The following is a 15925-nucleotide window of genomic DNA, read 5'->3' as shown; positions in this document are numbered from 1 at the left end:
TACATGCTAATTTGTGAAACCAGGTGATAAAGACAGAAGACCAGACTACAATTCAGCCTGTTATTTATTCCAACTTTCACTCATATCCAGAAGAACTGAGCACCCAGTGGGTAGGTTTAGCCATAAGCCATTGGTCAGGACATAAAGTTCCTTGGTACAGATAAAACTGTTGGAAAAAACAGAAATGCAGTCCCAAACTTCCTAGAAATGCCAAGGTCTCTGCCCTGTACTGAGCAGCCAAGTCACACATCTGAGAAATGGCTACTGGCCGTGAGACAAGGGACCTACAGTTGCCAGAAGGAGACAGGGAGCCCTTCAAACGCAAACCATCATTTATTAAGTTAGATGAAAGAGTAACTTGCTTCAAAAAAGCTATGAGGGAATGCAGTTGCTAGGTGTGGCAGATTTAAAATAATAGTGAAATGTGAAAGGTTAGATAAAGTCACTCCTAAAAATTACCATTTTGGATAACACTGTACAGTCATCATCTGTCATCAATTACAAGTTCTTGTCAGAACAATACATTGTAATGAGAGGATTCTATATATAGACACCAACTTTTCCAGTTTCCAGAAATTTTAGGCCTTAAAAGTTAAAACTTCAAAAATAAAGTCTCTGAAAGATGATGTTCAGGTTATGGAGATAATCCATTTGGTATTTTCTCAATTTTCAATGTACCATCAATACCTAAAATCATTATAAATTACATCGTTCAGCAATGTAATAAGCTAAAATGGTGGAAGATCTCTGGTTTCTTGGACAGACACGAAAAACTAACACTGATACATACAACATCTGCACAGAGTTATTTTGACAGTCCAGGAAAGTGTCTACTTTTGTCTTCATTACTGAACTCTGGATGGCAGAGAAAATCAGTATTCCAAGTACTTCAAGCAATAACAACCTCAGGCAACAGGTGTACATACAGTTTAAGTAGAAATCTGAAGGCTTAACATTCCCAACCAAAAAGACAGGCCCTAGTTAACACTTTGATGCTCCTCTTTTTATCCCTTTAGGACAGTTCCCCCCCTTTTATGCTTTATAGTTGGTGTTTAACAATTCTAGTTTCACAGGAACTAATAACTTCTTCTTATACATCACTAATGTTTCAGTTATTCTCAGTTAATCATTTCCTGGTTATAGCTATTTTAGCAGCAAAGCCAGTTGTGCTAGAATGAACAGGGAAACATCAGCATTCAAACTGCAAGGAGTGAGAAATATTTTACGTATGTAGTAGACCTACAGTTGTTGCCTTGCATCTGCAGAGTATTTAGAACTGATCTGCACAAAGAAATAGCAAGGACAAACTAGCAAGTACATTTTCAACCTAAAGTAGAAGCCAAGGAGACTCTCACTGCTGACTTTAGAATACTTTTTTTCTGAGAGGAACGTACTTGGCAATTGCCAACTAGAGTATTTTAGGTTTGTATTTTGTGATTTTTACTAGCAAAGGTGACAACTTTGGTTACCTAACTATATTCATTGAGAAACCTGAAACTCTTCCAGATGAAACAATGATTGGTTTTCAGGCTTTATTGTGTTAGACAAGAGTAATTTCTAAGCTGTGTCTCACAGGTGCTCTATATTCAAACTTTCTCAACAGAAAAATAATACTGGTGCCACTGATGGGACAAGCAGTATGCCACCCATATGCAAAGACTTTATGCCATTCCAACTCTTCCTACCTAATGTTGTCTGAAGATAGCCACAAGGCAATCTTTTGTCTCAATACAGGCACTAAACCAGGAAGAAAAATGTATGACTTCTGTGCTAATCAAGCTAAATCAAGAACTCCACTTGGATAGTCTCTCCACCAGCTCTATGGCTAGTAAACAACTTTGGCAGAAAAGAAGTTTTGACCTTTTATGGTCAAGATGTATAAAAATACATTATAAATCTATCAGAAGGTCTTGTAAGCGTAATGTTGTCAGTCTACTCTGACTTGTTTGGAAATCTGCATAGTATTTGTTTAGCAACAGAGTATTTACTACTTGCTACAGACCTATTTATACCACTCAGAACTGATGGAGAAAAGATTAACAATTTATGAGTCCAAAGATGACTTTAATGTCGTTTCTCAACAGTTGTTGCAACATTGTAAACATTTATTCACTTGAAATTAAGCATTCATGCTAGATATGCTTTATCAGCCAGTCTTAAAAGACAAACGTGCTACACTACCATTTCCATCAGCTTCTCCAGTGCTGCTGTGGACAGTTATGTTGTGATTTATGGATGACAAGCTGAATTAAAAGAGAAGCAGCACAACGTAACTTATCAACAGTAAAGTATGTGAAAAGCAGAACCCTCAGAAACTGGTATAAACATTTTTCAGTCAATCATGGAAATAACTTGTTATTACTTCTGGTACTACGCATAATCCCTAAGGTTTGGTATTAGGTAACCACAATGTTAATCCATCAGGTTAGGCATTACTGCATGTAAGTCAGCATCTCCCTGTTTTCATCTTCAGCAGGTTTTAGTTTCATCTTGTTCTCAAGCCTGGTCTAAAATTTGCATGAAGAGAGATTTCAATGTCTATTTGGCTATGCACACTTCTGCAGTATCACATTTCTCAGAGTACTAGATTACACATAGGGAAAAGATATGCCACAGACTTGAATGAGGCAAAATTAGAGAGATTTTACATTGCTTTAATATGGTATCAAGCAGCTCAACAGGTCTGCAGAGGTGAAATGGAGCAAGCTCTAACAGGTCCTACAATATGAGCTTTGGGAATCCAGGGCCCAGTCCTTGAAACCCATTCTTAGGCAGACAGTTTCTGTGAAGTCAATAATGGAAGTAAACATCCATGTTACAAGAAGTTTGAGAGTCTGGGTCCTTGGATTCAAATTTATTCATTCCAATTTTGACTCCATTAAAAAGATACAATCAGATTTAGTATGGACAAGGAAAAAAAAATTAACCCACACCTGCAACTCTTACTCATTCAAGTTGTTCTGTTCACAGGATTTCTTAGGTAGTGATGTGTATAGGAGAGCAGGAAGAGCTCTCAGAATGTGAAATACCTTTGAGAGATATTTCCAGAGAAAAAAAGAAAACAACTAATTTACCTAACTTGGGTTTTTTCCCCTTTTATATTATTATTCTAATGTGTGTTATTTACACTTGATGTTCAGTTTATTTTGCAGTAGGTCTGTGCTTAAGTGTTTGGGATGCAACCGCTGCAGGACAGTTAAAAACCCCTATCTGGAGCAGGTACATATGTATTTGTGCTTTTTTGGGTTTTTTTCCTAATTAAACACATCCAAAGTTCAACTTACAAATTAAGCTTATACACAACCCTCATATCCAATATGCATATTTCAAAGAAATAAATATCATTTTAAAGTTAGCACCTAGAAGACTTACCATTAACAGCTTTTTCATAGTTCTTTCCCAGATTTATTAAATTCCTCAGTCCTGGATTGAACTGTTCCATAACATTCTAGGGAACAGAAAAGAAGATTTGTGTTATAACCAAGGCAGTTCAACAGTGGATGGAAGTATTTATCTCAGTGTCACTTAGGTCTGTTTTAGGTTTTGTACGTACAGCGTACATCTGCAAGGTCTGTGGATGGGTGAAAAATAGAAGACTTGGGAGGAAGAGGAGAGCAAAGGATGGAAGAGAGAAGAACTGAGCAGTTAAGATCAACAAACAGGAAAAAGAAATTGTAAACTTTCCACTGGGGTAAAAAGAATCTGGCTGTTCATAATACAAAGAGATGTCAAGTATGTGATCAAAGCTTGCACAGATCCTTCTCTTGTGGTAGGTGATGGTGAAATAAAAGTGAGAGAAAAACCTCTACCCACTAGCTGTTTTATGAAGTCAGACAGTAACAAGAACCTTGATTTGAGTTCTTTTTGTGCCTCTGCTCTGAACTGAAAAAACCTATAATGCTGGGAAAAGGCAAAAAAGAAAAGAAATTCACCAGGTAGCTGATCAGGGGGAGACAAGCACTTTATTTATCTTTTCTAAGTTACAGAGAGCATGAAGGGGAATCAGTTGGGGTTTTTTGTTTGTTTGAAAATGCTGCATTTCCTTATGCAAAGCTGTGGTCCTTTCAGAAAGAAAATGATGACCTTATTTAAATAGAAGGAGAAAAAATGTCCACTGCAGCTGCTTTGGCTGTTAAATACAATTATTGGCTGAAACAGCCAGAATCTGAAATCCAGCAGCTCCAAGCATGACTACTCTCATACCTAGCAAATTCTGTGAACTGATGAAGTGGTAGAAATTGTGACTGGCAGTTTCACGGTGCAAGAAAATAGCTACACCGTTAAATAGAAATGTTTCAAATCTTTGCAAAAAATAGAAAATAAATTAAGCCATGATACTGTGATACTGTGATGATGCATGAATTCAAATTTGAACTTGCCCAGAGTTGGGGGGTGACGAAGAGAGAAGCAGCAGCTTTTGCTCACCCAAAAAAGAAAATCACTCACAAAGTCGGAGTTGTCCCTACTCATAGGAAAGGTTCAGTTTCCTTCCTTCTGGTCAGAGACAGAAACTCTCCCTCAAATCAATATTCCAGAATTATCTTGTTATTAGCACTGAAAAAGAGAAAAGCTGACATGCTGATATAAATGCAGTAGTTATTCATTCCTTGGAATCATGCCCTTCAAGATGTCTCAAACACATGTAGCATAAATAGCGGTATTCCGAAGTACTGGATGTTGCAATTAACTTCTGAATGATGCTAAGTAAGTTTGAAGGAGAGCCCTTTGAGCCTCACTTACTTGGTGGTTTCTTGGTTTCTTCACGTAGAATCGCTATCTGAACTGAAGACACAGCACATTTGTTTAACAAAACCTCCTTTTGCATGTATGTAAATAACTACCTTGAACAAGTATTCTAGAATTTGCTATATGTGCCTGGTCATTTAATAGTCAAGTAACTGCAGCGTTCTAATCCTTTCTTTTCTCTCTTCCATACAAACTACAGCTTCATTTAAAAGCAACTACTGAGTCTCAGGAACAATTTGGTAACAAGTATTTTGTATTACATTTATTTTTCACAGAAGCTCTGTATTTCCACAGAGGAAAAACTTTAATGTTTTTGCAGCTTCTAGACCTTGTTTTCCCAGAATCTTCCTAACAAAACTATACCTGTGACATTACGCTGTAAAATTTTATTGTCATGAGATACCTAAAGACACCATTCTGCTATTCTATTTTATGACAGTATTTTTATGACACAACTCACATGTTTCTAGATAATGTTCACACAGCAGAACTTTCAAGTTCCAGGAATTCAAAACAGATGCTTTCTGTTTACAAGAAATACAAAGCACAGACAAGTGAAATAGTCTCCAGTTTCTGTCTGTTATACTACTAACAGAATGAAAATATTTCTATTTAGTATGTACGTGGATCCAGAAAGAACAGGAATATCATCATCACATTTGTCTTATTTTCAGACAAAGTCATTCAGACAGAACTTTATTATTATTATTCAAACATAGTGCTATACCTGAACTCCAGTCAATTTAAAAAGTGAAGAAAAGACTTAGCTCCAGATTTCACCAACTCTACTTTAGCAGTCATATTGAGTAAAAATAATATAGCTATTAAACCCCCCCAAAAAACCCTGTTAGGTTCTGATGGTGGTGTAGTATATATGACATCAAAAGCAGACACAGAACAAGAATACCTAGCCCCACTGCCTTTATTTGTACAAATTAAATGCAGCTGGGATTTATTTCTGGTCTTACCATTAAACTCTTACCCACCCAAACATGATCACTGCAAACAAACTACCTAGTGTCCTCAGGCCCTTGATTTGTGTTAACTCACAAACCACATCCAGAAATCATTTGGGAAAGTGTGTTTCAGGTTGGGCCAACAATGCCAAAGGCTATTCTAACAACGGTATGGAATTTCAAGCTCTGGTGTCTGGGAACATCCCTCCTCCTGCCACAACTCTTTAATTTACTACTGTAAATGTTGCTGCTCTGCCTCTTTTGCCCTCCCTGCAGCTGAGGCTGTGTGACTGTGAGGCTTTTGTTCCAGGGGATGTTTCTTCCTACTCCAACTTCTTGCCATTCCTTCCCAGCAGCGTACTAAAGATAATGTCTCTTGGCATACATGGAGCCAGTGAATCACAAGAAAAAAAGAGAAAAGGGTGAATTAGGGTATTGTGTTAGAATATAGAGTCCTGTGTTCCAAGGATATGGAGGGGGAGAAAGGTGTATATGATGTAGAAACCATGTGTATCCATGGCAGGTAAGAATTCCAATGCCACCTTGAATTGCCATATGACACTGAAAATAATTGTCTTGAAAGACAACTCCTGTCCCTACTTACCCTGCTCCCCACAACAAGGACCTAGAGTAAAAAGCTCACTGCTTCCTACTCAAAAATTCTAACAGTAACATGGCAATTACTGGTCTCAAAATACTGATTTTCAAATGACTGTCTTAAGGATTCAGGGGTTAACATTCCAGTTTTCTTGCCATCTAATTCAGATTTCAAACAGAAAGCAGTGCTTGCATCTCCATCATTAGTTGTTTTAATTTAGGAAGAAGTGAACAAAACTCAACAAAAATGCCCTCAAAAAACTTCCCTCTCTGAAGCCAGATTGCATAGCTCCTTACTTTCACTAGCTCATTCGATACTGAGCATTCATGTATAGCAGCTACAGATCACACTGTGGAAACACAACAGGTCCACTGAAACACACCAAACTGACGAAGCGCTCCAGTCATCACATCTGCTCAACATATACATAAAACCGCTCAAAAGTTGAAGAAACAATTTATAGGTCACTGCCTTTGGTAGCTGAAAGGCACACAAGTAACGGATCTTTTCTCCATCAGACCAAGCAGCCTCTGGAAGCTTTTCAGCCTTTACACTGCCACAGTGGTTGATTGTTAGCAGAAGCGTCTGCACCAGTGAACGCCCGAGAAGCAGTAAAAACCTTTGCAATGGAAATTCCCCTTTGGTATTTGCCTGGTTTAATGCAGGGTATGGTTAGCTCATCCTCACAGCACTGTGCAAGGCTCATCGACTTTCCTAGTAAGAGTTTGCGTTTGATAGACTTAGCTCCCTCACTCCCACCCCTGCTGGGTCTCCAAGGTAGTATAATGAAATAATTCTTAGATGATTTTCCTCTCTTCAACAATACAGAGAAGCATAATATGTGTTTTTTCTTTCTAGATTCTCAAAGCAAATTAAAACCTGGCTGTGCTTCTAGTGCTCTTTTTATATAGTTAACCATTCCTGCTGCCTTTGAAGTACTGCCCATGAACATGTATCTAGAGCACATTTTCAAAAGGAAAACTGTCACTGGCAACACTCTCTTCAGGATTAGGTAAAAATTTTATAATTGCCAAGACGTTTCAAATCAGTTAAAGTGATTGTAATATTCTGTTCAGCTTCAGAAGTTATAGGGGAAAAGAGCCACTCAAATCCATCTGTATAGCTATTTTTTTCATACGATGTCTTACAGTTGTACAGCTTCTTACTTGCTGTCTAAGGAAAAGGTAACGAAAATGAGTGGGACTGAACACCAGTGCAAAACTGCAAGTCAGACACCACAGCCAGATCTCAAAAAAAGCAGAGACAGAGGAATAAAGAACTTCTGATCAAGACAACCACTAATATAAAATTATTGAAAGTCTCATAAAATATCACAGTCTTGTTATGTGCCATGCTCTACAATGACATGGGAATAAAACTTTTATCTTAATCCAAATAGACATCACAAAGCGAAAAACAAAAACTAGGAGAGACAATGGTTCACAAGACATCATTTGTCTGTGCAGTGAGGGACACACACTCGGCTTCCTAATTGTCAATGAAGTGTCCTATATTCTAGTGACACACTACCTCGCATGAACAGAATAATTTACCAGAAGAGAAGAGGAGGCACATGATCAGCTCCTACAGCTTTCTATTATTCAGGATGAATGGAAATAAAAGGAAACACTTTCAAAACAGGCAACAGGAAACATCTTTTTATGTAGAGAATTTTAGATTTGGCAAAAGTGACCTTCTAAGAAAACTCATAAAATAAACCTGCTCTGGTCATTTGAGTCATGAAATCCTCATATAATCCGGTATAAGGGTTGCTATATGCCTTTCACCGCATGAAGCCAATGTGAGTTAACCAGCCTGGTAGAAAGGAGCTGACTGAAGGCTTGTATTTCCACTTGTTGTGTGTAGGTATTATATCTTCCACAGTTCCTGATAGTGATATAAACAACATTAATCTTCAAAACAAATAACATCCATTGTAAAAGTGCCTTCCTGTAAATGCTCAGCTTTGCTTTTTACTTAAAGACACACCTCACAGAACAATAGCTCAGCAGGTATGAGTACAACTAAACAATGCATAGACTCCCTGTAGCTTCAAGTTTACATCCTGCAGGCACTTTTGCAAGAATGGATAACAATATATTTGGGTGGAAATCTGAAACTATAGAACTGGCACCGAAAAAGTAGATCTTGATGTCTAACATTACTCATATTACCATCAACGTATATATTTATAACTAACTTTTGTATAGCTACTAATAACTTAAATTGTTATCCCTCAATTTAAATTACCAGTAAAATTAAGTTTTTGGAAAAAGTCTTCAGTGCCTATGTCTGAAAACCCACTTGAGAAGATCTGAAGAGCCATGTAGAAGGTAAATCATATTGTGCTCTACTGTACTTGGAGCATTTTATACATTATTGCATTTCATTTCCTGCTTTAGCTTTTGAAATCCACAATACAGTTTTCAGAAGGGTGCGATTAAGCTCTCCACGCATCTCCTGTTAAGCTATCTCAGCTGTAAGTTAGCTTAATATTGTTTTAAAACAGGTTTAACAGAATGAAAAAAACTAAAAGATCAGGATGCCAGTGTTTATTCAAAAAGACTGATTCTTATGACTAATTATTAGTCACCTTGACAGAACATTTCTTGCTTAATACAGCAATTAATCATCCATCAGTGCATTTCAAATACAAACTTTCTCAGGTTATGAACACGCAACCCAGGATAGACTCTAAATAGGAAGAACTCTAAGTAAGGTCAAGAGATAATTTGCACTAAGATAGAACTGGACTTTATACACACATGAAATCCCAAAGGCTCCACTTCCCCAATGTTAGATTTACGTTTTTCAGTGATGCAAAATAACAGCCTTACTGCAGCATGTGCTAGGACCACAAGTGAATTTTAATTTTGGTAAATAAGTCTGGTAGCTTAATCTCATTGCAAGTCTTTTTAAAAACACAGGGACATGGATTTGGGACATGGAATTTGGGACTTTAAAAAGAATTTGTGAGATATATTTTCATGATAAAACAATATAGCCTACCAAGATAATCATACCTACCCCTCAGGAGAACACAGCATTCCACTGAATAAAGGTTGTTTTGATGCACCCCCCTTTTTTTCTAATTACACTTTGGTTGACAATCAAAATTTCTGGGTAAGATTTACCTGAATTAAATAAATCTCTAAAATCCAAGATTACCAACACCAGTGAATTACAGCTATCATGCTATTATCAAGTGCTCTGGAAACCTCAAACCACAGGAGCAATAAGGGAGCTGGCTGCCCAGCCCTTTGACCACATAGACAGAATGCCAGGTCTGTAACTCAGTACTTTCCTGTTTCGTCCCCTTTCCCCTGCACCGTGTGTATCACAGTTGAATGCCAAAATAGTTTTCCCCCACATACAGCAGATAAAATGAAGCTGTACGAGCTGCAATGACACACCAACATGTAACATCTTTCCTGGGGTTACCAATTGTGTGAGGGGGTCATACAATGTCCCTCCAGAGCACACCACATGGTGCAGTGAGTTCAAGAGCAGGGCAGTGTCATACCAGCGAACCCCTCAGCAGTTCCTTGGTAAAAGGGAGGCTGTGGCCCTCTTTAGTCATAGGCTTCCACACCCTTTGGCTTCATTTTGCACGTGCCATTCCTATCATGCATTAAAGTGATTCTTCAGGTATTACATAAAGAGTAAATGTCAGCCTTGAGTTTTGTGTGTGCACACACATATATTTGTGGATTATGTTGTTTATTTAGTCAAGTTAACCAGAAAAAAAAAACCCCAAAAACGTTGAGGTATTCACTTTCTGATGTTGTTGCCAATGAAAAGGATGAACAAGGTAAAAATACAAGATCCTTACTTAGCTGCCTGATGACTTCTGTAAGTATATTTTGAAGCTTTTCATAACATGAGTTACTATGTATTGAATAAATCCACTAGATTAGCACTGTAAGAAAGGAAACAAGGAAAGCAGACTAGCATGGCATTCAATTTCATTCTCTATTATTTTTCCAGGTCACCCAAATTACTTTTTTATTGTTTTTTTGAGAAGTCAGAAGCCTGTGTTTGGTCCTGCAGCACACAGATGCCATCGCTACACCACATTGGTTTCCCCATACCAAGCCCTTCTTACTGGTAGGAGAAACACAAACACTGCTCCCGATTTTATCATTACCAATATGGTGTTTTAAGTGCTGGATTGCTAGGATGGCAAACAGTAAGAGCAGAAGTTCCATGTGCATTATTAAGCAAAGGAGAGCACACTCACCTTGCAGCTAAAGCACAGCACAAAGAGGTGTTCATTTGTTTTAGATGAGAAAGCTGTGATTAGTCACTGCAAATGCCAAATACACAGAGTAGTGCTCCCTGCCCTTAAGAAGTGACGGGCTATTTTCAAGATTTCAACTTTGATATAGAAATAACTGCTTTAAAGTAGACCGAGAATCCATTCTCTGCCTGAAGCAGCCTTTATACCTTATCTGGATAAAGTTTCAACTTTTAATGAGGGCAGGGCAGTAGGGTTTCCAGGCCTGTGAGTATGAGCTATGTGATGCAATGCACCAAATCGCTCAAAATACCCACATGGAAGACATTTCATCACACTGTCAACATTAACTTTGGATTACTGGGGTTTTGCTGGTAATTTCAGTCTTACATATCTCCTTGAATTAGTTAAAAACATAAAAAAAAACCAAAAAACAAAAGGCTAAACTTTCTCAGGAAATAAGTACTGAAAAACGGGGAAGGTTTTGTTTATTTAGAGGTCTGCCATCCTTTAAAGCCTATTTTGTATTATACCTGTTACATTACACAGGAGATTTTCTTCCCTCTCCTCTGTAAAGCTGTTCTAGCCACATTCTGGAAGTCAATAGAGAGGGTAGGACATTCCTTTGTCGGCACAGCCCTGAACAGTCAACTTTGCACATTTCTCTTCTGTGAGCCTGTATTTACAGGCTGCTCTTCTGAGAAAGATGAATTGATATTTGCTTATGGCCTTGCCATGAATGTAACTGATACCACAAATCACCAGACCGTTTAAGACGACCTGCATCAAATATAGAGGACAAAATTTACAGGCAAGTAATCTCTTTTTTTTTTTTTTTCCCCAGTAGTTTTGCATGAATTTGATATTTAAATCCAAAGAAAGTAACTAGCAAATACATGACACCAATATAACTGGACTACTTGAAGGAGTAAAGTTACCTTAAGGGTGTTGGAGAACAACAAAACTAACAGCAAAATACAGTAAATGCTTTCAGAGACCTTTAAATGACAACATCTTCAGAAATATGAAAACATTCATTAGTAAACCAATAAGGTTTAATTGTAAAATAGAACAATCCCCCAGAAAGCTTTCCTTTTGGCTCAAAGCTGCAAATGCACTGCAGCTGTAAGTTCATTTGCATGATTAAATGCATTTGCAAATGTAAGTGCTTTCTCTAGTACAACACACAGTACAGAATGAAGATTACAGATCCAACACTGACATTGCTACTTAGCCAAAAGAATGGTTCTTAAGGGAACTTTGCCCAGTTAGAATTGGTGTGTTTTGGAAGGGCTGAGTTTATAGAGATAGAAAGTTTAATAAGCAGCTAGTGCCCATATGCAAAATATTTTTAAACCTACAAATAGCGAGGCATTTCATAAAGTTTAAATGTTCGCTGACATAAACTAGACTACCCTCACCCATCGGTGCTGTGAGGCAGTGCCAGGGCGTACCTTCAGAAATCTGATTATCAGCTCGGGACCCAGGCAAGCAACTGAAGTCAGCGCTAAACTCTTTTTAGGCTCTAGCCCGTGCGAAGAAACGGTTCAAGCAGAGGACCACAAGCACCAAGATCTCCAAACCACTTCATCATCAAAACACACTGCGGGCACTATGACTCGCTAGAGAACTGAGCCTGCTAGAGAGAGAATCCAGCCTGAAAGCCCGCCTTGTCCGAAGCTGTCTCTCTTGGCTCTGGGGCCGCGGACAGGACCAGACGGGGAGAGGGGGGCCGAGCTCCCGCTGCCTCCGTCCCAGCCCCCTCCGGGATATTTACGAGCGAGCACCGAGCCGCCTTTCACACACTGGGGCGGGCGAGAGCGCTCACAGGGGAAGAGGAAAAAAAAGAAGTTCGCTCCGCTCCTCCGTGAGAAGCCGAGGCTGCGCTGCACCCTCCCGCCGGCCCCCGCTTCAGCCGACACCGGAGCCGGCCAGCGGGGGCAAAGGTGGCCGCCGTGTCCCCAGCCATGGCAGCGGCAGGCAGCCCCTCCCTGGCCCGTACTCACTTTGTAGGTACTCTCCGTCAGCTTGTTCACCTCCTCGGGGTCCCGGGACATGGTGACTGCGGGGAAGCGGCCGGTGGGAAGAGCTTTGTCCTCCGGAGAGCGCTTCGGCCCCAGCCCAGGGCGGCCGCAACAGACCGAGCTCCTTCCTCCGCCGCTAAGAAACTGTCAAAAACTTGTGGAACCAGCCGGGCAGGGCCGCCGGGGCGGGGCCTGCGGGACCGCGGCCGCCTGACGCGGCAGGACTGGCTGGGCGGGCGGGGCAGGGATCGCCTCACCTCGGTTCGCCTCAGCGGGAGGGGCGGTCGGATTCGTACCGCCTGTACCTGAGGTGTTGCCGCCACCGCCTGCTACGTCTGCGGCACCGCCTCCTTCTCCCCTCCCTTCCCGGTGGCCGTGGCCTCGCGGAGAACCCCAGAGGCTAAGCGCAGCCGGGGCCCTGTGGAAGCCTCTTCAGGAGGCAGCAGTGCTGCGGGTGCCCAGCGAAGTGGGAGGTAAATTCTTCTTCATAGCAATTAAGTGAGGATTCTATAAGAATTAATTGATTAATCTTGTTAGGATTAATTAGTGTAGTCCTAGTGGTGCTGGTGAGCCTGGGGTGGTTGCTGTTCTTCCTTCCACAGTAGCACCCCGTGAAGGAGAGGGAGAGGGTTTCCTCACGGACTCTCAGGCAAGGGCTAAAGTGTCTTTTTCCCGAGCCCTGGTCCAGTGCATCACCCGAGCTTCATGCTATATGCTTAAGTTTAAGATTTCTTTTAAATATACACCAATAAAACAGTGCCCCAGTCATCTTTACTGTGTGAAATGACTCATGAGGCCTTCATGGGGGGAGCAGGGTGAGGAAAGCTGGGATAAGCTATAAATTTTTGTGGACCATAAATTGTCTAGAGATTGTGAGATTAATTTAAAGTATGCTAGTTGGAATAGCTTTCTGATAATGTAATGCCAGCGCTATCTTGAAGGACTTTGTGGGAATTTCATAATCTTGGGTATTTTAAAACTGAGACACAGAGCGAGGTATTGAGTGCATGAGGCATAATCAACATCCTTACACGTTGGACATCCTTCTCTTGGTTACTATCTCTTCCTCTGATTCCCACACATTATTGCAGCAATAAAATAATGGCAGGCAGGCAACAAACACTGGACTTGGAACAGTACCCTAGATGTTGGACTCTGGTGTGGGAGGATGTTGTTATTGAGTCTCAATAGCTGTAAAAATGTTTTCATTCAGGCACATGGAGCTGTTTATGCCTTTATAATTACAATTTACCTTCTGGGAAAAAAGTGGGTAGTTGAAACGTTATCTTGAATACAAGTAAAATGCTGGGCAGAGGTAGTTTTTTTGAGACTTCACACTCCCAGGTAAAGTCTTTACAGAGTTCTGGTATTTATGGAATTAATTGCCTTTCTGTAATAATCCAATTTATAATGTTATCCTATAGGTCTAGTGAATTATTTTGGGCCTAAGTCTACAATATATGTTCCCCCTAAACAGTGTTTGATTATGTAAACAGTCCTCTTGAATGTGATATGGCTGCTTGCCTGAGAATGGGATGAAGAATTGTACTGTTTATTCCCAACTCTTTTTGTCTTTTTGTCTGAAGAGTCTGAAAACAGACTGTTCTGGATACTAGTGCTTTTGTGTTACCATATGCGAGTCTGGGAAAAGGATGTTCCTCCATAACAGGCATTCAAATTTGTGGGAGCAGGTACCCAAAGGAAGGTAGAAAAGGATTTTTCCTTCCCCAACTCCTGCTAAAGGAGCTGGGAGTGTATTGTATAGCAGGGAGTTTATTATTCCTGTTAGGGGCAAAGCATTTGTCATATTTCCTCTAACGATGTGGAGAGCTTGCAGCTCACCTAGGATTCAGAGTGTTTGCAGTTGGCATGATTCAGTTCAGTCTTAGTAATGGTAATGTAAGTAGTAATGAAATATGCATATCAGAAAGAAAAAATGTAGATAATTAATGTAGGTAGAATTGTTGAAAAATGTTATGATGCTTAATGTGGGGATGCTCAACATTTCAAAATATACTTTTCTAAAAGCCTTTTTACTTTGTAAGCAGATGTAAATATTGTAAAGGTTTACTGAACTTCACATTCTTGTGTGTTCTTCTTGACTTTTGGTAATTTCTGCAGTCTTCATGTATATACAATTTTTAGAGTTTTTACATAACCTTTCCTAAATTTTTAGTGCTGTAGATTATTAAAAAGAAAAATAAAAATATTGAAATTAAAAATACAATTGTGAAGTAGTGGATGGATAGGAGGAAGGAAACAAGGAAAAGGAGTTTTAAAGAATGCCTGAGTGGAAAATGAAGCTAGCAAGGAAGAATCAATCCTTAATGTGGGGTAATGATTGCCTCTATTAATTCCTCTCTTTACAGATTAAAATGCTCATAAATAGTTGAGGCAGTTAACAGATGGAAAATATCAGGACCGACTTCTCTATTAAAGTAAAAGAATTAACACTGTTTTCTTCAAATTTCAGAAGTGAGTATTATAAATAATAATTTACAAACCCGTTAGGAGATCAGGTCGTGTGTTTATGAAGGAAAAAAGCAACAACCGGTTTAATTGATGAAATTAGATGCTGATATAAAAATGATAGTGTGGAAAATATATTTAATGCTTTATTCATGTTTTACTTTGTCACCATAGTCTTGTATATTTTTTCCATATCTTGGGACTCTCACAAGTGTATTAGGCATTTGGAAGCATTTTCTGTATTTTCTTTCTTTTGTGGTGTTAGAAGTATTTTATGTATCAATTAATAATTAGTAGCATTGCCCTGTTCTGGTGTAGTGCTGTGTTTTACTGTGTGATTGAAAACCTTGAAACTGGACAAGCAAATCCAATTCTTAATTTACAAGTATCCAGACCTTTGCTATAAATCATCAATTTTCAAATGAGAAAACAAGTCTGCTTGAGCTTGTAACAAATGCAAATGTTTTGTTCTCTTAATAGGGGATTTTCGATCTTACATTGTGTTAAGATTAGTGTTACGTTACTGACTTAGCTGGAATTAATCCTGATGTGTGCAAACAACATGAATTTACAATGGTTGAGTGAGATCTTATTTTTTGCAAGTTACTTCGAGATGCTCTTACATTTAAATGCATGTACTGTAGTCTTCTAGTATCATACCAAAGTGTTTTGCCTGATCAGGACAGAATATTTAATAGCTTGCAAAACTGAAACCTTAATTAATACATCTTTATGCTCTGTTGCGTACATACTGCTGTAAGCATTTGTAATAAACACACTAACATGAGATATATTATTTTTATTTAGAAATTTGTTTTATTGTATTCATCAATAGGACTGAATTCTGGGTGCAGCAGCGTTTGAGTACTCAGGGTTGTACATTTGGGAATTGTTT

The 15925-nt window shown here is 39.2% G+C and overlaps 1 protein-coding gene across 1 annotated transcript in view; it reads right to left on the bottom strand.

The window, feature by feature from the left end:
* BAIAP2L1 (BAR/IMD domain containing adaptor protein 2 like 1) overlaps positions 1-12594 on the bottom strand; it is a gene marked incomplete at both ends in the record, with an annotated part of 38774 nt that extends 26180 nt beyond the window's left edge. Inside the window, 2 exons of the mRNA XM_080618897.1 lie at positions 3373-3448; positions 12544-12594. Coding sequence (XP_080475023.1) covers positions 3373-3448; positions 12544-12594 — 127 coding nt within the window. The remainder of the gene's footprint in view (positions 1-3372; positions 3449-12543) is intronic.
* Positions 12595-15925: the final 3331 nt, after the last annotated feature.

The sequence above is a fragment of the Psittacula echo genome (genome assembly GCF_963264785.1).
Source record: "Psittacula echo genome assembly, chromosome: 5".
Taxonomy (NCBI): Eukaryota; Metazoa; Chordata; class Aves; order Psittaciformes; family Psittacidae; genus Psittacula; species Psittacula echo.
Note: the sequence above shows the minus strand (reverse complement) of the source record. Positions and strands in the feature narration are given on the sequence as shown.